The sequence below is a fragment of the Myxine glutinosa genome, chromosome 5, assembly GCF_964187855.1.
Source record: "Myxine glutinosa chromosome 5, kmMyxGlut1.1, whole genome shotgun sequence".
NCBI classification, from domain to species: Eukaryota; Metazoa; Chordata; class Myxini; order Myxiniformes; family Myxinidae; genus Myxine; species Myxine glutinosa.
In genome coordinates, this window is record NC_136265.1 from 109384211 (window position 1) to 109408352 (window position 24142).

At 42.1% G+C, this 24142-nt stretch overlaps 1 protein-coding gene across 2 annotated transcripts in view; it reads left to right on the forward strand.

Moving 5' to 3' along the window:
* The window catches only part of COL4A6 (collagen type IV alpha 6 chain), a 576802-nt gene that overhangs the window by 541894 nt on the left and 10766 nt on the right, over nt 1-24142 (forward strand). For both annotated transcript variants that reach the window (XM_078778521.1, XM_078778522.1), the window contains 3 exons: nt 456-554; nt 14274-14423; nt 21479-21595. In XM_078778521.1, the coding sequence (XP_078634647.1) occupies nt 456-554; nt 14274-14423; nt 21479-21595 (366 nt within the window). The remainder of the gene's footprint in view (nt 1-455; nt 555-14273; nt 14424-21478; nt 21596-24142) is intronic.

Here is a 24142-nt window from a genome sequence, read left to right on the forward strand (position 1 = left end):
GGATACAAGACAGAAGCGCCCACAATCGTTGTGGGGGGGGGGGGGGAGGAGGGTGAGAGGGGAGATTACCCCTTGAAACATCGGATCCCTACACAATAGCTCGAGCTTTCCTTTTTCGGTTTAATATCAGGGGGAGCTCCCGGGAGGGGGGGGGGGAGGAGCGGTGGGGGCTGGGAGGAGAGGTTAACCCTGCAACTTTGGATCCCTACTCGTCCCTTGTTTACACTAATGTTCTACTCGTTCCACAATCACTTGAGCTTCGCATTTTCGATTTTGGATGAAGTGGTGGGGGGCTCCCAGGGGGCGGGGGGCAAAAATTAGCATAGCTCTGAAGTACAACCTCAAGAGACCGTCAGCCCACTCGGGGTTATTTATTTTAGTTTGAGTGAATCAACTCACTTGGCACAATCAATAATAACAACTTGTGGACAATGTTTTGTCATTTTTCTTTGTAGGTGGTCATGGAGACCAAGGTCTTATGGGCTTTCCTGGCATGAAGGGACACCTGGGAGACAATGGCTATTCTGGTTTGAAAGGAGACAGAGGCCCAACAGGTAATGGCATTTATTTTAAGGTAAACAACATCGGATACCATATTATGACTGACAAAATAGAGGATTTGTAGAAACATAAAGCTGAAGTCCCATTCGAGTCTAAATATTTTTGAGGTTTGACTCTTGGACTTGTTAGAATTTCATGTCTTCAATGGAGACTTGGGACATGATGGCACAAGACGTATGAAGAACAGTATTGCACTCATTGTAATCTGTATAGTGGAGCAAGTGTGAGTGTGTGTGTGTGTGTGTGTGTGTGTGTGTGTGTGTGTGTGTGTGTTTATATAATAATAATAATAATTCATTTATTTTGTATAGCGCTTTTCATGAAGCCCAAAGGCGCTTTGACAGAGTGCAAAACATAATGCATAACAATACATGAAAACAACAATTGCAAAAAGACAAGAATCAATAGGGAAATATTTAAAGCAAAAGGAGGGAGAAGGAGAAGTGATAGTCAGGGGTTAAATGCTGTGGGTTGAATGTTGAATGCAGTGCTGAACAGGTGTGTCTTGAGTGATGTTTTGAATGTGGTGAGTGAGGAGGAGTCTCTGATGGTGTGAGGTAGTGAGTTCCAGAGGGTGGGAGCAGCGATGGAGAAGGCCCTGTCCCCCCAGGATCTGAATTTGGTGTGGATAGGGGGGGGGGGGGTCAGGAGGTTGGTACCGGCAGAGCGGAGGTTGCGGGTGGGAGTGTGTCTGGAGAGGAGGTCAGCCAGGTAGGATGGGGCCAGGTTATGGAGGGCTTTGTAGGTCAAGAGGAGGATTTTGTACTGGAAACTTTGTGTGTATGTGTGTGTGTATTTTTATATATATATATATATATATATGTGTGTGTGTGTGTGTGTGTGTGTGTGTGTGTGTATGTGTGTATGTATTTGTGTGTGTGTATGTGTGTGTATGTATTTATATATGTGTGTGTATGTGTTTATTTTATATATGTGTATGTGTTTGTGTGTTTGTGTACCTGTATGTATGTGTGTATGTATTTATATATGTGTATGTGCGTTTATTTTATATATGTGTGTGTGTGTGTGTGTGTGTGTGTGTGTGTGTATATATATGTGTGTGTATGTGTTTATTTTATATATGTGTATGTGTTTGTGTGTGTGTGTGTGTGTGTGTGTGTGTGTGTGTGTGTATGTGTGTTTATTTTATATATGTGTATGTGTTTGTGTGTGTGTGTACCTGTATGTATGTGTGTATGTATATGTTTACACACACACATGACTTTTTAAAGTAAAAGGAATATGGTATTGTGAATTTGTTGTGCTCGGTTCACCTCAATGTTGTCTACTGTCGTGGAAGTGGTTTGGGACTCAAGACCAATGACCAGAAAACAGGTTTACAAAGATCCAGACTTTATTAACTCCTAATTCACTTGTTTCAATATAATAGGTACTACAACACTATAACGAATCTAGTTATTGAAGTCGTTGGTTCCTCTTGTTCGCCGGTGATCTCCTGGCGCTGCCTCTTGTTGGTATTCGTTCATTCCGTCGGGCAGGGCTTCTGAGGACAAGTGTCCTGACTCAAAGTTTGCTCTGGTTTATATGGGCCTCGTCGCGCTAATCCCTTCTCCGCAAATGCCCCGAGGTCATGCATGCTCGTCCCCCTGCTGGGGAGTTCCTTCACCCTCTTTGCATCCCGATGTCCCAAGTCAATAGTGAAGGCTTGGGAATGTGTGTTAGCCCGGGGCCATGATACAGGTGGACAAAGGAACTCCCAGGTTTAACAGAGCGAGATACATTCCTAACATTCTTACGACCACCTATGGGTTCACTCACCCATCTCATAACTAGTTACATAGTATAAAGATTTATTCTACCACAATCCCCCATCTTTTTGTTTTATGTTTATATTAACCATTAATCTAAACATCAATTTAAGTAAACAATCAATCACTACAAGTAAACATCAATACAAGTATAAGTAAACAATCAATCACTACAAGTAAACATCAATACAAGTATAAGTAAACAATCAATCACTACAAGTAAACATCAATACAAGTATAAGTAAACAATCAATCACTCCAAGTAAACATCAATACAAGTATTCAAACCATAACTTTGGTAATCCAATTTCCTTAGGCATACACCGTCATCCTGCAAGAATCACAAAACATTTCGTTGGTCATTGACTCCTTCCATATTGTTCAATCTATTGCATTTGCATCACAAATATTTTTTCAAAACAACACTTCACCATCACCAAGATACAACAATTTCACTTCATTTTCAAGTTTTGTAAAGCATCTGCACCATCTGGCAAAAACGTTTGCCTCCACACAAATGTTGACTTTGTTTGAAAGGAAGGGCTGATCACTTGTGTTTGAATCCAGGTATGAAACATTTTCTGTCTTCATAACACCTGCACTACTTCGTGTAGGATTTCGCTGTTGTGGTAACAGTGCGGAGTCATAGACTGACCCTGCTCTCCATGTAGCATTCTTGCCACTTTTGCTGTAAACCATAGTAATTCCTGAACAAGGCCTTCGCCCAGTTGTAGTCGACTTGCCTCCTCCCTCATTGTGAGTGGGCAGCAAGTATTGGTGTGACGTTGATTGGCCAGCAAGATGTGGAACAGGGATGCCGGATGCATCCACAATGATGTTGGGACCATGGTGTTCAGGTCATCCATGGTCCATACCAGGAGTGGCCCGCAGAATCGTGCACAGCTGTTGTGAAAAGGCACAGCCATTGGTTTGCAGCTCCATGCTGGCTCCCCGGAAGTTGGTGAAGTAATAACATATGTCCCCGCATTTCGCAGAGGTTGCAGGTAAAATGTCGTTGTCCTGCAACTTCTGATGTGATGAATGTTCGAAGCCTTCAAACAAGAGTAAGTGATCGCCTTTCCTTCATATGTTGCAGTGTGATCTAGGCAAATGGTCACATAAATTTCCTTGGTGAAGGTAAGCATCCATCTCCAAGTTATACAGGAGAATATCTTCATCATTCTTTGAGAAAGAGGGTGTATGCCACGATTAACCTCCTTTTTTTTTAGCCACAAATTTTCTTTCTCGAACTTCTTCCCAATTCCGTTAGCACCCCCTTCAAATGTGATCTCGTCTTATCCTTATGCTCAGTCACATCTGAATCTGCTTTCCACACACACTGAATCAGATAGGGTACATCCTACCATGAAATCAGCATAATCATGTATGTCTTCCGACAGTTTCACTTTCAACAATTTGTTGTTTTTCCTTAAAACATTTAAAAGTTATATTCATTTATATGCGTCACACAAATAATATTCAATCAGGTATGTATTTCACTACTAAACTAAGAATAGCATCCACAAATGCTTTCAGGTTAATATAGTTCAAAAATTAACTCATGCAGGTATTTTAGCACTACTCTAAGAAAATTAATTGTATATGATTACAATCACAAACGGGAATATCTAATTCCCAACAACAATTTTCCCAAACCAACAAATTAAGCATAATGTATTATTGCCAGAATTCCTCTCCACTTTTACTTTCCCCCCTTTTTTTTTTCTAACAGTGTGTCACTCGTGGTGATATGAGTTCACTGATCTTGTAATTGACACAACTCATAACATTGTCGTTATGCCATTATCTTAATTCTACTATATTCATTTGCAACATCACTTGATTTAATCTTTTAATCTCAGTATTTATGTCGCCATAAAAGTCTTCCTCTTGTGATTCCACATTTCTTTCCTCATTTGTCACTTCATGCGTTATCATCGTGTTGTTGGTTACCTTATTCAAACACACCGTCACTAAGGCTTTCAAGCAAGCCACCACTAAAACAATTGCCAATATAACTACTAAACCCACAAACAAGTCTGCTACTCCTTGTATATATTCATACCTATGACATAATTATATGTCGATGACATTCAACATTATATACCAAACTAACAAGCTTCCTAAAAGGCAAATAAAGAAAATCCCTTAATATGTAATTAATGTAATATGTAATATGTAATGTAATATTAATATGTAATTAATCCCTTAATATTAATCCCTTAATATGTAACATAAATCAGATTATTTGTCTTACCCTGATCCTCCTATGTCCCAGGGTTGAACTCAATCCCCTGATCATGAGTGTAGTTGTGATACATTTTTCACTCATGTTGTATTAATATCAGTAGGTAATTGTATGTCATGTAGGCAAATAAATGTCACTATCCCAAGTAGGAATATCACATGTTGAAAATGTAATGTTTATCAATGCAAGGGGTGTTAAAATGTAATTCAAATGACTGTAAATCACGACTATCATTTATCCGCCACTGAATGTTCTGCTGGGCTGCTAGGTGCAGCCTCATTTTCTGTGGGATCGTCCACCTTAGCCCCATGTGCTTGCTTGCAATGAGAGGCATGAATCCAACTTTCTATTTTGGGTCCATATTTGTTTCTATTCTTATCAATCTCCTATGGTTTATCAATTCGTTCCAAGATACTGCAACCAAAGGTTTTAACCAAAGCTCTACCAAACTATTTCCAATGTGAACAAAAAATGCCAGTGAAACAATGATTCGAAGAATTAACTTCAAGGGGTCAATAAATTTATTCTATAACCAGATCTAATTTTCCCATCCAATAGTTTGCCTTGCCACATGTCATATTATAACACTTTAATAAACCTTTGAAAAATGTTTCCCATCTCAACAAATTTCCTTTTTTACAAATAGCCATGTGTAACTTACGTATTTAACTACAATTTCCTCTCAATTTGTTTGGCCTAACTGGCCGCAAACGTGGCTGCCAGCATGCAGTACCGTTTTTTTTATCTACCAAGGAAGTGCTCGTCCACACAAGACCTCTACCAAAATGTTGTTTGTAAAAACAAATCTGGGATTTCTGATTACATGGATGCACACTCTCAGGACATTTTCAGGCTGCTGTTAACAATCCACTACGATAAATTAATTCCTTTACCCACAATCAAATAATTAGTACAAATTGAGGATATTATCCCTATCACATTCTTTTATAGATTCATTATGTTGGATCTAATTTTTTCCAATAATTTTCCACTGCTGTAAGGAAGAACAATAGCTCTCATAAGTCTTAGTAATATCGTACTTAATTTACCCAGCATCGAATAATTTATTTACTATCCTTTCTCATCTGTTAACCAGTGACTTTGTTTGAACTCCAGAACTCAAAACTCACAATAGTTCAAACCAGCAAAATTTTCTTTACTATTTTCCCATATCATCTATGCCTAATACACATCCATACATACAGCACAATTTATATGCTGATAAAATTCAAGTTTATATATATAAAAATCCGTGAGCAGAGTACTCTGGGAAGTCAGTGTAAGACCTCTCCAAAATTTGGCTAATTTTGTACTCCCACATTTTTATGAAGCTCATATCCATAAATAGCTTTGATTCTCATATGAATTCGATCACAATGGAATCCCAAGATTACTCCCAATTTTTTACTATTAATGAATAGCTGCTCATAACTCAGCAAATCAAATCTTTATTCTCCATCTCCCTTGACAAAAGTGATAATTTTCATAATCAAATTATATTTCTATTTTTTATTTTACGAATTCTCTCGATATGCGATCCCATCCCCATGGAACTATCTATTTTCAGACAAGGCACACTGTCGGTGTCAACAATCTTGTAAGATTGATACACAAAAACAAAAACACTAACATTGACACACAAAATACCCACACACACATGCATTATGCGTATTTGTTTGTGTTGGAACCCTTATTTACAGATCAGGATTGGTGTCAACTTTATTTCAATTTTTCAAAATTTGTCCTTCAATTTTATAAACGCTAATACACAAATGGACCAAAAAGTTTATTCTTAGAAAACCCCTATGATGTCACATTGAAATTACCCTTTCAGTTCCCACAATAATTTATCCAAATTTGACTACCCACCCATTTGTATGTCAGTCGACCACTGACCTATCAATCGTGCGGAACAATAGTCCGGAATTCCCACCTGATCATCATGTGACTCTTGTCACTTGGTTTGCCAAAAAAAAATTGCAAAGCAATTGTTCCAAACTTTGTAAATTTAAAATTTTGTGCCCAACATAAAAGATCCAATTTCGGCATTTGATCAATTAATTATCAATTTGCTTACAAGCAAAAGAAAAAATGAATAATTCTTGCTCCGAAAACCTTTTCAGACACAAGAATCATCGACAGTTATTCATGTTTGTCCAGTAATCTAATCTGTTGAGGCCAATCGTCATTTGGGATTTGCCGCAATGAAGGCCTAATCATTCTCTGAGGTACCGGTAAGCAGTGGTACCCTTGATCTTGGTTTACCCTATGAACTTGTCTTCCTGTTGGTATACATACGGACATCTTCTTTTTCAATGTCCCATCTGTCCACACTTGAAACACCGGTTTCTGTCGTTGCCTGGTCTGTGCACCTGTGCACTTGTATTGCTGGGCTGCATCTCTACATCCCTGAGTTGCCACTGCAATCTCTCGTTATCTCCTGAAACAGGAAAAAATTCTCTGTACCGTCCTTTTTGGGGAGACAACTGGAAATCAGATGGGACAACTGTCACTTTCATTCCTAATTTCGAGGGCAGTTGTGCATTTGTCTCCTCCACTGTATCCTGTATCCTTTTTATTTTAAGTTCTAGATCCGTTATCCGTTGTTGCTGTTCCCATTGTCTGGATTCACCATCCCAAAGATGGAATGCAAGCCAGTCTACCGTTAGATTCTGTCTCTTCCTGGCTCTCAATCTTTGTTCCAATCTTTCCAATCGACTTCGCTCAAATGTACCATCTCTTGGAAACTCCTCAGCATTTCCCTTTGTCCACAAATACCAATTCTCGACCTGCCTTATAGCTTCGGCACCATAACGGTCATACATATGATATGTACAAGTACCTTTTTGTGGAATCTCTGGTTGTCCTTGTGTATTCTTGCAGGCTCCATTTCCCATTCTGCCTTTTATCAAAGTAGCGTTGGATGTGTTGTAGCTTGTTCCTCTAAAGCTTCACTCGTACCTCCAGGAAGGATCTCTCCACCTGTTCAAACGGTGATTTCCAGAGAATCTCTCTCACCTGTGGCTTTTGCACAATCCAATCTCACAGATCAGTATTTGCAGATGAGCCAGAGGGTCAGTATGAAATGGGTGAATCCTCAGGTGTCCGCTCTGTTGAAGGGGAAATCACACAATGGTAACCGCACATATATATCTATATATAAACTCACCATCTTGTTCAATTTTCCAAGGTTGTCTTCACATTGATAATATCTCACAAAGATATTAAAGCTTCTTTCTTGAGACCGCATTTTCATCAATCAAACAATCAATATATTCAATTCAATTTATACAGTTCAATTTATTCAGTTAAATTTATTCAATTAAATTTATTCAGTTCAATTCAATTATTCAATTTCAATTAATTTATCAATATTCATCAATAAATCAAATTAATCATTTTGGATGACTCTTTGCATAAGCCCTTTCCCCAATGATGTCCCCTTTCCCCAATCACATCAATTAATTTATCAATATTCATCAATAAATCAAATTAATAATTTTGGATGACTCCTTGCATAAGCCCTTTCCCCAATGATGTCAGGACAGGTCCATCTATTGACTGAGATTGAAGATCATCGGTCGTCACCTCTGGTTCATACCTCATGTCAATTGATGAATCACTGTTCTGTCCTAGGGTCATATCTGACATATTTTCCCATTTTGCTTGGTCTCCACAAATTTTCTTTGCAACCACTAAAGGCAACTCATCCTTCATTCGTGAGACAGCCAAAATGGATGGCAGATATTAAAGTTCTTTGGGAAAAATATCTCATCATTTTTCTTTTAATAGTACCCAAAATCTCTTGGCAATATAAATTTCGTAAAACTCCTGAAATGGGACTGTCAAATTCCTTCAATCATGCTAAATTTTGAAACTCCATCCCTTGTAATACCCAATTTATCCCATAGGGCTTGAAAGTTCTTTTCCAAGTTCGTGCATTCATTCTGCATTGGAACCCTATGATATCATTCATAATAATCATCATGATTTTATAATCATGGTCATATCATAATCATCTGTTTGGAAAACAAACATTTCCTTTATCACCACAGCTATGTGGTATAATCAACAATAAAATAAACTGTACATAGCAAAAGGCTACCTCCTGACCACTTAGTATTCCTATTGACAATAAGTCATAACAATATCGAATAATCATTAAACAAGTAAAAGAAAAATCGCTTCTACTGCTCCAGCCGCAGCATTCGTCATTTTGTCTGCTCATTCGCGTGACCAAAACGGAATAAAGGGAGCTCAACCATTACACGGTGCTTTTAATGGCGCATGCCATAGGAACTCAACGCAATTTCGACTCGGCCAGAAAAACGAGCAAATTTTGCAGGGTGTTAACTGGAATTAGTCGTGAAAATATATGCAAAATACACAAAAATATACATCCACAAAAATAAACAACAAACCCAAACAAACCCAAGGTCGACCATATTACATAATATTACACCATTTCAGGTGACATGAGAAAATCGTCATGATTGCTGAAATGTTCCGGGGTTTATACACACCTTGAAGAGGTATGCTTTGTGGTGTTGCCCTCTCCCACGTTTAATTAAATTAACCATAAACATTTCTTCCGTTCAACAGAACAAACATTTCCTATATCATGACATGCATGTCTTCAAAAAATACCATTTCAGCATCGTATTGATTGCTGAAATGTTCCAGGGTTTATACACACCTTAAAGAGGTATGCTTTGTGGTGTTGCCCTCTCCCACATTGAATTTATTAACCATAAACATTTCTTCCGTTCAACAGAACAAACATTTCCTATATCATGACATGCATGTCTTCAAAAATACCATTTCAGCATCGTATTGATTGCTGACATGTTCCAGGGTTTATACACACCTTAAAGAGGTATGCTTTGTGGTGTTGCCCTCTCCCACATTGAATTTATTAACCATAAACATTTCTTCCGTTCAACAGAACAAACATTTCCTATATCATGACATGTGCATGTCTTCAAAAAATTGTATGACCACGAGAACAATGAACAGAAAGAGTGAAAGGTAAAAGTAAAACTAATTAAAACTGCGGGCAGTGATGATCCGGGGACCATACCGCTCCATCCTGATTGGACGGGTGCATGCCAGAGTCGTTAACAATGACAGTCCAGATCCGATTGTTCAAAATTTCAACTCAATCGATCGGAAAATGAACGCAGGGATGCATTTTAAAGGTTTTCAAGAAATCCACCATGGCCGCCATGTCACGTGATTTATGATGTCATAATTAATATATGCATCCAATCAAGTGACTTACGATGATTGGTCAAGGTATCGAGCTCATCTGACCAACGGTTTGGCCTGCAGGTCGACACCAAGTTCATGGTCAGAAGAGAAAGAAATGTAATTAATTAAATAAGTACTTCATTAATTTCTAATCATTAAATAACTCGTGAATTCTCATCCGATTCACTTAACATTTGAGTGTTCCCAAAACGTTGAAGCAAAACGTTGCAACAACGAAAGTGAAACGTTGTAGCGACGTTGTGGAAACGTTAGCAAAACCCAACATTTGAATGTTCCCAACACGTTGGAGCAAAACGTTGCAACAACGAAAGTGAAACGTTGTAGCGACGTTGTGGAAACGTTAGCAAAACCCAACATTTGAATGTTCCCAAAACGTTGGAGCAAAACGTTGCAACAACGAAAGTGAAACGTTGTAGCGACGTTGTGGAAACGTTAGCAAAACCCAACATTTGAATGTTCCCAAAACGTTGGAGCAAAACGTTGCAACAACGAAAGTGAAACGTTGTAGCGACGTTGTGGAAACGTTAGCAAAACCCAACATTTGAATGTTCCCAAAACGTTGGAGCAAAACGTTGCAACAACGAAAGTGAAACGTTGTAGCGACGTTGTGGAAACGTTAGCAAAACCCAACATTTGAATGTTCCCAAAACGTTGGAGCAAAACGTTGCAACAACGAAAGTGAAACGTTGTAGCGACGTTGTGGAAACGTTAGCAAAACCCAACATTTGAATGTTCCCAAAACGTTGGAGCAAAACGTTGCAACAACGAAAGTGAAACGTTGTAGCGACGTTGTGGAAACGTTAGCAAAACCCAACTTTGAATGTTCCCAAAACGTTGGAGCAAAACGTTGCAACAACGAAAGTGAAACGTTGTAGCGACGTTGTGGAAACGTTAGCAAAACCCAACATTTGAATGTTCCCAAAACGTTGGAGCGAAACGTTGCAACAACGAAAGTGAAACGTTGTAGCGACGTTGTGGAAACGTTAGCAAAACCCAACTTTGAATGTTCCCAAAACGTTCCAACAACAAGTTCCAACAACAAGTTCCAACAACAAGTTCCAACAACAAGTTCCAACAACAAGTTCCAACAACAAGTTCCAACAACAAGTTCCAACAACAAGTTCCCACACACACATTGTGGGACACAATTCCCACAAGACACAAGACACAAGACACACACAAGACACAGAAGACACAAGACACAATTCCCACACACCAACAACAAATTCCAACAACAGGTTCCAACAACAAGTTCCAACAACAAGTTCCAACAACAAGTTCCAACAACAAGTTCCAACAACAAGTTCCAACAACAAGTTCCAACAACAAGTTCCAACAACAAGTTCCAACCAAATCTGCGAGCATGGGGTGCAGAGAAAATACACAAAAAAAAACAACAACACTGCAGCAACAACTTCAACTCAGGTTGAGGTTGAGGGTTCACACAAACTGGTTAACCAAATAATAAAGAATTATTATTATTATTATTATTATTATTATTTTTCAAAAGCACTTGTTCACCAATTTCCCCAAATTTCAGCTTCCTAGCTCAAAGGATGGCTAAGATATCGCCCAGACGAACAAACACACAACTAGAACGACGCTCAGTAGAGAGCTCTCCGCCTTGGTGAACAGTTTATGTTTTGTATCCCACTGATAGGCCGGATCTGGATTCGGACCTGAACCAAAATGTAATCGGCGTGTTCTTGTCACCTCCCCAACTCATCCACCAGGTTCATTCACTCATCCATAACTTTTTTTAATATATGAATAATATTAAAATAATAACTTCAATAAGTATATCATGTTAAATATAATGTATATCGCTTTTCACCCGATCTCTCGATGGTGAAGAATCACTTTAAACAATTCTCGTAGCCGGATTCGAACCTGGGTCTTCACCAAAATCCAATCATTTCGTCTGTGTCACCCATGCTATCTGTCTGACAAATTTCGTCAAAAAAACAACAGCACTGGTTTTGCTTCCTGGAAGCTTCCTGCAAAACGCTTTGCTTCTCGTAAAACGTCCGCCAATGGGAACTAGAGGGAGGGGGAAGGAGCGGGAGCAAGAGACAGGTAGCCGGAATGGACATGAGGGACAATGAGGGACAGTGAGGGAGTGTCGTTATGCAATTTTCATCCAATCGCCATCTTTCATAATAATTCTGGACCGGCATGAGATGGCGTTGTCTGTCATTAATTATCTTGCCAAAACGAAGTTTTTGCAAGATGTATTAGTCAGCTTGTATGTTTGTTTGTTTTTTTGTTTGTGGTTAATCATTTTTTTTTCACGTTTAGATCACTCTGTAGACCACAGTTATTATTGGAAACTCCTGTAACTTCGCATATCAGAGTCCTATAGAGATACCCTTCAGCACACAAAATTTTGAAGGTCAAGGTCAAAGGTCAAGGTCACTTTGTGGTCAATCATGGAGGTCGACGAAACACTAATTTTTTGAGTAACTTTGATCGGATCGTCTCCAAACTTCATGGGAATCTAGTATATGGTCCGGCGCGCAGCTGATTAGTTTTTGGTGGCGATCGGCCTTGACCTTCATGGTTAGCGCTGGAGGTCGAAAATTATTGACCCCAAGGTCAAATTTTGAAATCGTAGGTACCATATCGAGTAATACCTCATATGAATGCCTTTGATGAGTGCTTCCCAGATCTGTAAACAGTTTGACGCTATGACGTCATTTGATGACGTCATGACGAAAAAACGGAATTTTCACATTTTGGCAAGATACGGTTCACCCTGTAGGTGACATATTTATTTATATGTTGATCGAACGATTTTTTAGGTGTTATAAAATGGTGGGAAAAAATTGGCGAAAATTTTCCGTCTCCTCCACCCCCTTTTTTTTTTTTCTTTTTTTTTCTTTCTTACTTTGGACCCACGGCTTTCGTCCTACACAATTCCGTTTAATTTGTCTAAATCCGACCAGCCGTTCCAAAGATATAAGCCGTTTTGTCACAATACCATAAATTGGAATGAGGGAAAATATATATATATATAAATATAACTCCATTTCCCGGCTCCCTGTCGCACGCCGAGCAAGTCGCGTGCTTTGAGCAAGTGCAAAAAAAACAAGTGTAAACTACTTTACACGTGTACGGGTATGTAAACGAGTGTACCGGCCTTAGACGACTTGGAAGCAAATGGTCGCATGGTGCACTCATGCCCCGTTTGCTCCCAGGTCACAGTAAGGCCCTTAATGACCAGCGTCGACCTGGCGCATTTTATTTAGACAGCGCAAAAAATACGTATTTACAGAAATCATTTAGAAAAACACGAATAATAGCTACAATCGTTTGTCGATGTTCCATCCGTGACTTCGTTACGCCACCTATATCGCGGCATCGGTGCGCAAGGAAGCCCCACACCACGTCCTCCACCATGTATGTACAAAAACTATTCCCAGGTTCGGAAATCATACTGGACAAAAACAAGACACACTTACCTTTTAAAGATCTTGTTTGTGTCCAATTGATGCCAGCGGTGCCTCCATATTGTCGTGGTGGTGGTTTGGGACTCAAGACCAATGACCGGAAAACAGGTTTACAAAGATCCAGACTTTATTAACTCCTAATTCACTTGTTTCAATATAATAGGTACTACAACACTATAACGAATCTAGTTATTGAAGTCGTTGGTTCCTCTTGTTCGCCGGTGATCTCCTGGCGCTGCTTCTCGTTGGTATTCGTTCATTCCGTCGGGCAGGGCTTCTGAGGACAAGTGTCCTGACTCAAAGTTTGCTCTGGTTTATATGGGCCTCGTCGCGCTAATCCCTTCTCCGCAAATGCCCCGAGGTCATGCATGCTCGCCCCCCTGCTGGGGAGTTCCTTCACCCTCTTTGCATCCCGATGTCCCAAGTCAATAGTGAAGGCTTGGGAATGTGTGTTAGCCCGGGGCCATGATACAGGTGGACAAAGGAACTCCAAGGTTTAACAGAGCGAGATACATTCCTAACATTCTTACGACCACCTATGGGTTCACTCACCAATCTCATAACTAGTTACATTGTATAAAGATTTATTCTACCACACTACAAAATGGTAGAATTTTAATAAGATGGTGCCAGATGGTTGACGGTCACTCGGTAACTGAGACATGAGGCGTACACCTTGTCAGTATTATTACCTTGGCTCCTTTGTCTATGTTACATAATGTGAACACAAATGACTGAAACATTCATGCTATTGTGTGTGTGAAGAATGGTTTTTTTAAATTGTGTTTATTTGGAATTCCCACTTCCCGGTTCGCTTTCCAGAACACATTCTTTCATGTCGCAGCGAACACCAGCAACAGGTTTAAAATAATCTTCTTCGGTAAATTAATCAAAGTAATTATCTCGGGTAATTAAAGCGAACACCCTGATATGATAAATTCGCCGTTCCTCATTGGCTCGATCTCCCTCCCATAGGTGATCCCGGCATTCGTGGACCTCCTGGGCCTGTAATAGCTCCAGGTTTTGTCCGTGAACCTCCTCCAGGCCCTCAGGGGCTCAAGGGTGCTGCTGGAAGAATTGGAGCGCACGGCCAGCGGGGATCTCAAGGCTTTATTGGACCTCCAGGTGCGTCTGTTGATCATCTTACCTTTTGTCCCAAACTGAGGGTCATTTATCTGTTGGAATCAGGTCGGGTGGGGGATGATGCTTTTGGGGCCTGGAATAGTTAAAAATTCCAACTTGTGAAATATTGGCATTTTGAAATACTAGGGCGTGCCCGCACGTACGTGCTTGCCCGTACGTGCGTGCAAAAAAACATGCGTGCAAACAACAACAAAAAAAAAAAACTTTGAAACCACGTGGCAGTAACGACCACAGAACCCCCCCCCCCCCCCTCTATTTACATGAAATGGTTTGGTCCATTCGCAAAGCCAAAGCGAACGGCTTGCGAGTACGGTGACCATACCTTGGGAACCACTTGTCCGATTAATTTCAAACCTTGAAAAGGCACATCCTCGGGTCCCCAGCAATATACCTGGCAAGTTTCAAGTATATCGGACCGGTAGTTGTCGAGAAACAGCGGTCGCATACAGACAGACACACACACAGAGATTGCTGGAATTATATAGAGATTTCACCTGATATTTATTAGTCCATTCCTTGCACAGCAGGAGAAGGGGTAGTGTAATCACGTGTGTGTGTCTGTCTGTCTGTGTGTGTGTGTGTGTGTGTCTCTGTCTGTGTGTGTCTGTCTGTCTGTCTGTGTCCGTGTGTGTGTTTCTGTGTGTCTGTGTGTGTGCGTGTGTCTGTCTGTCTCTGTGTGTGTCTGTGTGTGTGTGTGTGTCTGTGTGTGTGTATCTGTCTGTGTGTGTCTGTCTGTCTGTGTCCGTGTGTGTATCTGTCTGTCTGTGTGTGTGTGTATCTGTCTGTGTGTGTCTGTCTGTGTGTGTCTGTCTGTGTGTGTATCTGTCTGTGTGTATCTGTCTGTGTGTATCTGTCTGTGTGTGTCTGTCTGTGTGTGTCTGTCTGTCTGTCTGTGTCCATGTGTGTGTGTTTCTGTCTGTCTGTGTGTGCATGTGTCTGTCTGTCTCTGTGTGTGTCTGTCTGTGTGTGTGTCGGTGTGTGTGTGTATCTGTCTGTGTGTGTGTGTGTATCTGTCTGTGTGTATCTGTCTGTGTGTGTCTGTCTGTGTCTGTCTGTCTGTGTGTGTCTGTGTGTGTATCTGTCTGTGTGTATCTGTCTGTGTGTATCTGTCTGTGTGTGTGTGTCTGTCTGTGTGTGTCTGTCTGTGTGTGTCTGTCTGTGTGTGTATCTGTCTATGTGTGTCTGTCTGTGTGTGTATCTGTCTGTATATCTGTCTGTCTGTCCATGTGTGTGTGTCCGGGCCGTAACTTTTTACCATAGCTTGATTATGATAATGCAGAAAAGGTAAATTAATAATTTGGTCAAAAGGTCAAAGGTCGGCGTCGCATAAAATCATCAATTTTCATCCGATTGACCTGAAATTTAAAGAATTTGCATATTCGGTCATATAATTTGTTCACCAATCAAAAGGTAGAAGCTGATTATTTTTTAGATCTAAAGCTCAAAGGTTAAGGCGGCATAAATCATCAGTTTTCATTTTGCATTTCTTTTAAATCCGTTTACATCATTTCGAGAATACAGAAGAAGAAGACGAAGAAGAAGAAGAAGAAGAAGAAAAGGCCCGAATACAAACGGACGTGGATGGGCTTTGCCAAATTCACATGCTTTCTAATTTACCTTTTTTGAATGAATATGTAGTTGAGTGGCGGGAATAGAGGGAAAAATATAATTAAAGGTAGGGAGGGAGTCAAAAAGAGTGGAGGAGATCAGGGGCAGGTATGGGAGAAGTAATAAAATGGTGATGGACAGTGTGTTTCAAACACTGGAGGGAAGAGCACTTAGCAAGAGATGCATGGAATCTGTTCCAAAGACGAGTTAATGGCGACATGAGGGAATGGAATGAGTATCCAGCTTAGCCTTGGCCGCAGACATCAGCTGTGGGTTTCTGGGAGATGTTGGGAGGCCATGGTGGGCTGTGGGTGGACTGAGTAAAGGTATGAAGGGTGGAGAGGTGGGTATGGTTGACGACCAAGCCTCATCGAGGGACAGTGTGAGGGCTTGGCAATTTTCTGTGTTAATATACCTGTTCCAGGTAGTTTGTCAATGACTATGTTTTCCAGATCTGTAGAGAAGGATGCTGTGGGAGCCAATCGGTGGGAAGTGTAACAAACTGTCACACAAGGTGCAGCTTTTACACAGGTGCAAGCTAGAGAGACGTCGTTGGTAAAGACCAAGAATACAGTTGGTCCATAAATGCTACTTTGTGGTACCAATCTCAACAGGATGATCACGTGACAGAACAACAGGATGATCACGTAACAGAACCTGCCAAAACAGGACTCGTTTCCACTCCCAGAGAGAAATCAGACAGTATTTTGAGGAGGGCCTCCTGAATACTATCATGGCAGGTGTCTTGGAAAGTCATGTTTTGGAGATGGGGATATGGAGGAAAGCGCAGAACAACAATGAATACAAAGAATATTTACGATGTTTATAGGAACGTTTTTTCGGGTGAAGGAGAAGTTTCAAGAACAAAAATGGCGATGCAAAGCAGCACGGGAGGAAATTAGTCAGGTGCAAGAGGCTGACCGGGTAATCAAAACCATAGATGTACAAAGACGTACGGGACTCTCTCCAGGAGAGCAACGAGCGGGGATGACTCTTCACGGTGGTTGTACCCCTCCAACACAAGTCTGAGGCCAAATCTTTTTTCCTTTTTTGTTTACCAAGTTTAGGCTCATGTAAGAGCGAGCACAAAGAACATATAATAAAGGGAGCGGGTGACAAGAGGGAGAGGGAAGCACAAAAACAGTAGAGAACAGGGACATCGGGAGATCTGTGGAAGGGAGAGGGCTTGGGTGGAGTACACGGGATAAACAAGATGGACACTACTAGGATTTGCAGGAAAGAAAACGGGATTTGAAGGAGGTGGATGTTGGGTGGATTAACGGGGGTAGAAAAGATCAAGGATTTGGATGGGGGAAGATAAGAGATGGTGGTGAACAGCTGTTTTCAAGACCTGGAGGGAGGAGTGGGATTGAAGAGAGTGAGGGAGTTTGTTCCAGAGGAGGGAGAAAAGAGGAATGAAGGAGTGAAGGTGAGCAGAGAGTCTAGATTTTGGCAGTTTAACCATAAGAGGGCTGCAGGCAGATTTTGTGCGACCTGTAGGAATATTTGTGGGACAGAGCCCAGATAGAGCTGGGGGAGCAAGGCCGGAGAGGAGTCAGTAGAAGACGGAAAGACCACCAACCTGCCTGCGGTGAGTAAGTGAAAGGCCCTCGGAGTTAGCTTCGTCGTGGGAGATTCCAATGATCCTGAAAGCTTTGGTTTATACAGCGTGAAGCCGAGCTATAGGTGTGAGGCAGGAGCACCAGCCCAGAGGGGAGAACAGTATTCCATTGAGCTGCAGATTAAAGCCTTGTATGTGGTGGGGAGCTTAGGTGTGCCAAGGAAGGACTTCACATGACGGAGGATGCCCAGTCGGCGACTGGCTTTTTGGAGGCCAGCTTGGAAATGTGGTTTTCCCAGGAAAGATCATGGCAGACAAAACTGTTGATGGACAGAAATCTTCAAGCCATGCCATAGATTTTAAATTTGGATTTAGGTTGGGGCTCTGATTGGGCCACTCAACGGCATTTATCATTTTCTTCCCTAACCACTCCATTGGAGCTTTGGCATGTGCTTCGGGTCGTTGTCATGCTGAAAGTTGAACTTCCGTCCCAATTTCAGCTTTCTTGCAGAGGGCAGTACGTTTTCCTCTTGGATTTTCCTGTATTTTGTTCCATCCAATTTCCCATCTATCCTGACAAGTGCCCCAGTCTCTGCTGATGAGAAACATCCCCATAACATGATGCCATGCTTCACAGTAGGGATGGTGTTCTTTGGGTGATGTTCTGTGTTGGGTTTGCACCAAACGTAACGTTTTGCATTTAGGACAAAAAGTTCCATCTTAGTTTCCTCAGAACACAAAACGTTTTGCCATATGGCTTCATAATATCCAGAGTGGTTTTTTGCATATCTCAACTGGGAATCAAGGTGGGTTTTTTTGAGTAATGGCTTCCTTGATGTACAGGCCAGACTTGTGGAGTGCTTGGGATATTGTTGGCACATGAACACAGTGACCAGTCTCTGCCATAAAGGCCTGAAGCTCTTTCAAAGTTGCCATTGGCCTCTTGGTGACCTCTCTGATCAATCTCCTCCTTGCTTGGTCATCCAGTTTGGAGGGACCGCCTGATCTAGGCAGGGTCTTGGTGGTTCCATACGTCTTCCACTTATTAATGATTGTCTTGACTGTGCTCCAAGGGATACTCAAGGCCTTTGAAATATTTTCATATCCCATCCCCTGATCTGCGGCTAGGGTGCCAGCTTAGGATCCTAGGATCCTGGGTTCGAATCCCGGTCGATCGCTGAATTAACGCCAAGGGGGTTGACTCAGCCTGTCATCCTTCCGAGGTCGGCTAATTGAGTACCAGTTCACTGGTAATTCCCTGTTTGTCGTAAAAGGCGACAAAAAGGGTTGGCGGCAGGAAGGGCATCCGGCCGTAAAACATTGCTTCAAAAATCTCTTTGCTGACGACTCTACTCTCTGTCGCTCCATTCTTCATCCCTCAGATCGGCAGTCTGCAGCCTCCTCACTCTCTGCAGACCTTGACAAAATCACAGATTGGGCAAACAAGTGGAACATGTCTTTCAATCCTGACAAATCTCACACTCTTACGATGTCTCTCCGAAAAGACCGATTGGACAACCCTCCCATCCACTTTCTGAATAATCCTCTCCAATAAGTTCTGTCATTCAAGCTTTTGGGTCTCACAATCTGCCATGATCTTTCCTGGGAAAACCACATTTCAAATCTGGCCTCCAAAGCCAGTCGCCGACTGGGCATCCTCCGTCGTGCGAAGTCCTTCCTTGGCACACCTGAGCTCCTCACCACGTACAAGGCTTTCATCCGCAGCTCAATGGAATACCGCTCTCCCCTCTGGGCTGGTGCTCCTGCCTCACACCTAGCTCGCCTTCACGCTGTTGAAACCAAAGCATTCAGAATCATTGGAATCTCCCGCGATGAAGCTAACTCCAAGGGCCTCTCACTCACTCACCGCAGGCAGGTTGGTGGTCTTTCCGTCTTCTACCGACTCCTCTCTGGCCTTGCCCCCCCAGCTCTCTCTGGGCTCTGTCCCGCAAATATTCCTGCAGGTCACACAAGATCTGCCTGCAACCCTCTTATGGTTAAACTGCCAAAATCAAGACTCTCTGCTCACCTTCACTCCTTCATTCCTCTTTTCTCCCGCCTCTGGAACAAACTCCCTCACTCTCTTCAATCCCACTCCACCCTCCATGTCTTTAAAACAGCTGTTCACCACCATCTATCTTCCCCCATCCAAAACCTTGATCTTTTCTACCCCCGCTAATTTCACCCCAATTCCACTTTTTTGAAATACCAACTTCTGTCCAGGAAGTCCTTGGTGTCCTTGTGTTTTATACTTCTCCCTCCCTCCCGCCCCCCCCCCCCCTTCCCATGCCTCCTCCCCCCGGGCCCTCTCCCTTCCACACATCTCCCTGCTCTCGGATGTTGTGTTTGTGTGCTTCCCCTTCTCCCCATCTTGTCTCCGCTCCCTCTTTTTGGGTATTTTGTTTGGTTGATTTGTTTGTGAAGTAAATGTTATCTCTTTCACGAGCCTCGATTCAGTATACAAAAAAGAAAAGAAAAAAAAAGGGGGGGGACCAACAAAAACAACAACAACCACGGTGCCCGAAAAAGGCCAACCCCCGCTTTGCGGGGAAAAATGGCCTCTAAAGGTGTTTTTTTTATTTTATCCCCTGATCTGTGCCATTTCACAACTTTATCCTGGAGGTATTTTCAAAGCTCCTTGGTGCGCATGGTTGAGTCTTCGTTGTGAAATGCACGACCCAGCAGAGGAAACCTGCAGGAACAACGGATTTAATTGTGAAATAATCAGAATCACTATAATTTAACACAGGTGGAGAACAATTAACTTGGTGTGTGATTTTGAAGGTGATTGGTCACATAATTTACAATTGATATTACTAGGGCATGCCCGTACTATATATATGCCCGTACTATATATCTATCTAAAATTATATCCCCCCCCTCTATTTACATGAAATGGTTTGGTCCATTCGCAACGCCAAAGCGAACGGCGAACGGCTTGCGAGTACAGTGACAATCCCCCCCCTCTATTTACATGAATGGTTTGGTCCATTCGCAACGACCACAGAACCCCCCCCTCTATTTACATGAAATGGTTCGGTCCAAAGCGAACGGCTTCCGGAGTTTGGTAAAGAAATCGCCATCGCGTACACAAACGCGCAGGAAAGCGAATGAATCGCAAATTCGTTTTTATTAGTTTTAAAACATCGTTTAACGCCAACATAGCGCCAACATAGTTTGCAAACGTGAAATAAATGAATACGCTCTCAAATGTGCCATCCGAGGCAGAGTGTGTCCGCCACGTTCGGCACACGCGCTAGTTCGCTGCTCTCTGATTGGTTGAATCGTTTTTTGGACATCGCTCGGTAAGTAATTGTCCGATTAATATGAAACCTTGAAAAGGCACATCCTCGGGTCCCCAGCAATATACCTGGCAAGTTTCAAGTATATCGGACCCGTGGTTGTCGAGAAACAGCGGTCACAGACACACAGACAGACACACACACACACAGAGATTGCTGGAATTATAGATAGATAAGAGGGGTGGACACTTATCCAACCAATATGTTGTAGTTTTGTATTTTAAATTAATTTTCTGAAATTTGTAGAATTTGTTTTTCACTTGGAAGTTGTTGGTTACGATGTTTAAATTAAGGTGGAAAAGTCTGGTTTAATGCATTTTAATTCCAGGATACTCAAGGCCTTTGAATATAAGGTAACAAAAGGTGAAAAATTTGAAAGGGGGTGTAGACTTTCTATAAGCACTGTAAAAGTATCATTGTTGTTGTAGTTGCAATTACCCAATGCAGAAACCTCAATAAACCCCAATAAGGTTGTTCATCTTTTTTATCATCAATGTTTTCTCAACTATGAGCAGTAGCTTTCTGATCAGTGAGAAGTTTGCAAAAATGTCCTTCTTTACTTTCAGGGTTCAAAGGTGGTCCAGGTAGATCTGGGGAACCTGGAAGGTTTGGGCGCCCTGGCAATAAAGGACCTCGTGGAGACTCCGGGCTTCCAGGAAGATCAGGATCTACTGGAGGTGGAGGTACATTGCTGCTGCTGAACCTCATATAATGCAAGGACATTGTTGAAGTTTGTCCACAATGAAGACCAATCCGCATCCACAGATATTTGAAATGTTTTTCACATTGATCTGAGGCTCATAAGCAGACCTTTACATAAATCATATGCAGGACATTATAAACAGTTTACTTTTACATCAGTTACAGTGGCATGAGTTTTGAATGCACAAATATGTGTAGTTTTGAGGACTTGAGCCTTGAGTTTTGAGGACATCCATCATAAGCCATTAGTTTGGATGGAGCAAGAAACGAGTGAAGCCTGTAAATGGTTTGTAAATTGTGTGTGTGTGTGTGTGTGTGTGTGTGTGTGTGTGTGTGTGTGTGTGTGTGTGTGTATGTATGTATATGTGTGTGTGTGTGTGTGTGTGTGTGTGTGTGTGTGTGTGTGTGTGTGTGTGTGTGTGTGTGTGTGTGTGTGTGTGTGTGTGTGTGTGTGTGTGAGATTTAAAATGGATTATATTGAGAAGTCAAAGTGGAATGTTTTTTTAGAATTTTTTCAAAATAAAATAAGTAAAAATGAAATCCGTACAGAAATACGTTATGAAGTATTCAACCCCCTGAGTCAATACTTTGTACAAGCGCCTTTGACAGCGAATGTAGCTTCGAGTCTTCTTGGGCATGTCTGTATCAGCTTTGCACATCTGGATTTGGGGAGTTTCTCCCATTCTTCCTTAGATTTGCTCAAGCTCTGTCAAGTTCGACGGGGGGGGGCGTCGGTGAACAGCAGTCTTCATGTCTTTCCACAGATTAATCAATGGGATTCAAGTCTGGCTTCGGCTGGGCCACACGAGGGCTTTCAGGTTCTTCTTCTGAAGCCATTCCAGCGTTGCTTTGCCTGTATGTTTGGGGTCATTGTCCTGTTGGAATGTAAATCGTCACCACAGTCTCACTTTTTTGCACTCTGAAGCAGGTTCTCCTCAAGGATTTGCCTGTATTTGGCTCCATTCATGGTTCCCTATATCATTACAAGTCTCCCAGTCCCTGCCGCTGAAAATAATCCCCATAGCATGATGCTGCCACACCATGCTTCATGGTAGGGATGGTGTTGGAAGAGTGATGAGCTGTGCTTGGTTTCCGCAAGACGTAGCGCTTTGTATTCAGGCCAAATAGTTCAATTTTCGTCTCATCACACCACATCATCTTTTGCCTCATGATCTCAGAGACGTTCACGTGCCTTTTTGCAACCCTCAGGTGTGCTGTCAGGTGCCTTTTTCTCAGGATTGGCTTCTGTCTGGCCACTCTCCCATAAAGCCTAGATTTGTGAAATTCTGCAGAGACTGTTGTCCTTCCGGTACGCTCTCGGGTTTTTTTTGTTTGTTTTTTGTATACAAGATCGAGGCTCGTGAAAGGCACCTCAGGATGGAAGAGCAAACAAAGGGAGGCATCTTAGGATGGAAGAGCAAACAAAGGGAGGCATCTTAGGATGGAAGAGCAAACAAAGGGAGGCATCTTAGGATGGAAGAGCAAACAAAGGGAGGTGTCTCAGGATGGAAGAGCAAACAAAGGGAGGCATCTTAGGATGGAAGAGCAAACAAAGGGAGGTGTCTCAGGATGTAAGAGCAAACAAAGGGGGGTGTCTCAGGATGTAAGAGCAAACAAAGGGAGGCATCTTAGGATGGAAGAGCAAACAAAGGGAGGCATCTTAGGATGGAAGAGCAAACAAAGGGAGGTGTCTCAGGATGGAAGAGCAAATAAAGGGAGGCATCTCAGGATAAAAGAGCAAACAAAGGGAGGCATCTTAGGATGGAAGAGCAAACAAAGGGAGGTGTCTCAGGATGGAAGAGCAAACAAAGGGAGGCATCTCAGGATGTAAGAGCAAACAAAGGGAGGCATCTCAGGATGGAAGAGCAAACAAAGGGAGGTGTCTCAGGATGTAAGAGCAAACAAAGGGAGGCATCTCAGGATGGAAGAGCAAACAAAGGGAGGTGTCTCAGGATGGCAGAGCAAACAAAGGGAGGTGTCTCAGGATGTAAGAGCAAACAAAGGGAGGCATCTCATGATGGAAGAGTAAACAAAGGGAGGCATCTCAAGATGGAAGAGTAAACAAAGGGAGGCATCTCATGATGGAAGAGTAAACAAAGGGAGGCATCTCAAGATGGAAGAGCAAACAAAGGGAGGCATCTCAGGATGGAAGAGCAAACAAAGTGAGGCATCTCAAGATGGAAGAGTAAACAAAGGGAGGCATCTCAAGATGGAAGAGCAAACAAAGGGAGGCATCTTAGGATGGAAGTGCAAACAAAGGGAGGCATCTCATGATGGAAGAGCAAACAAAGGGAGGCATCTCATGATGGAAGAGTAAACAAAGGGAGGCATCTCAAGATGGAAGAGTAAACAAAGGGAGGCATCTCATGATGTAAAAGCAAACAAAGGGAGGCATCTCAGGATGGAAGAGCAAACAAAGGGAAGTGTCTCAGGATGGAAGAGCAAACAAAGGGAGGCATCTCTGGATGGAAGTGCAAACAAAGGGAGGCATCTCAGGATGGAAGAGCAAACAAAGGGAGGCATCTCAG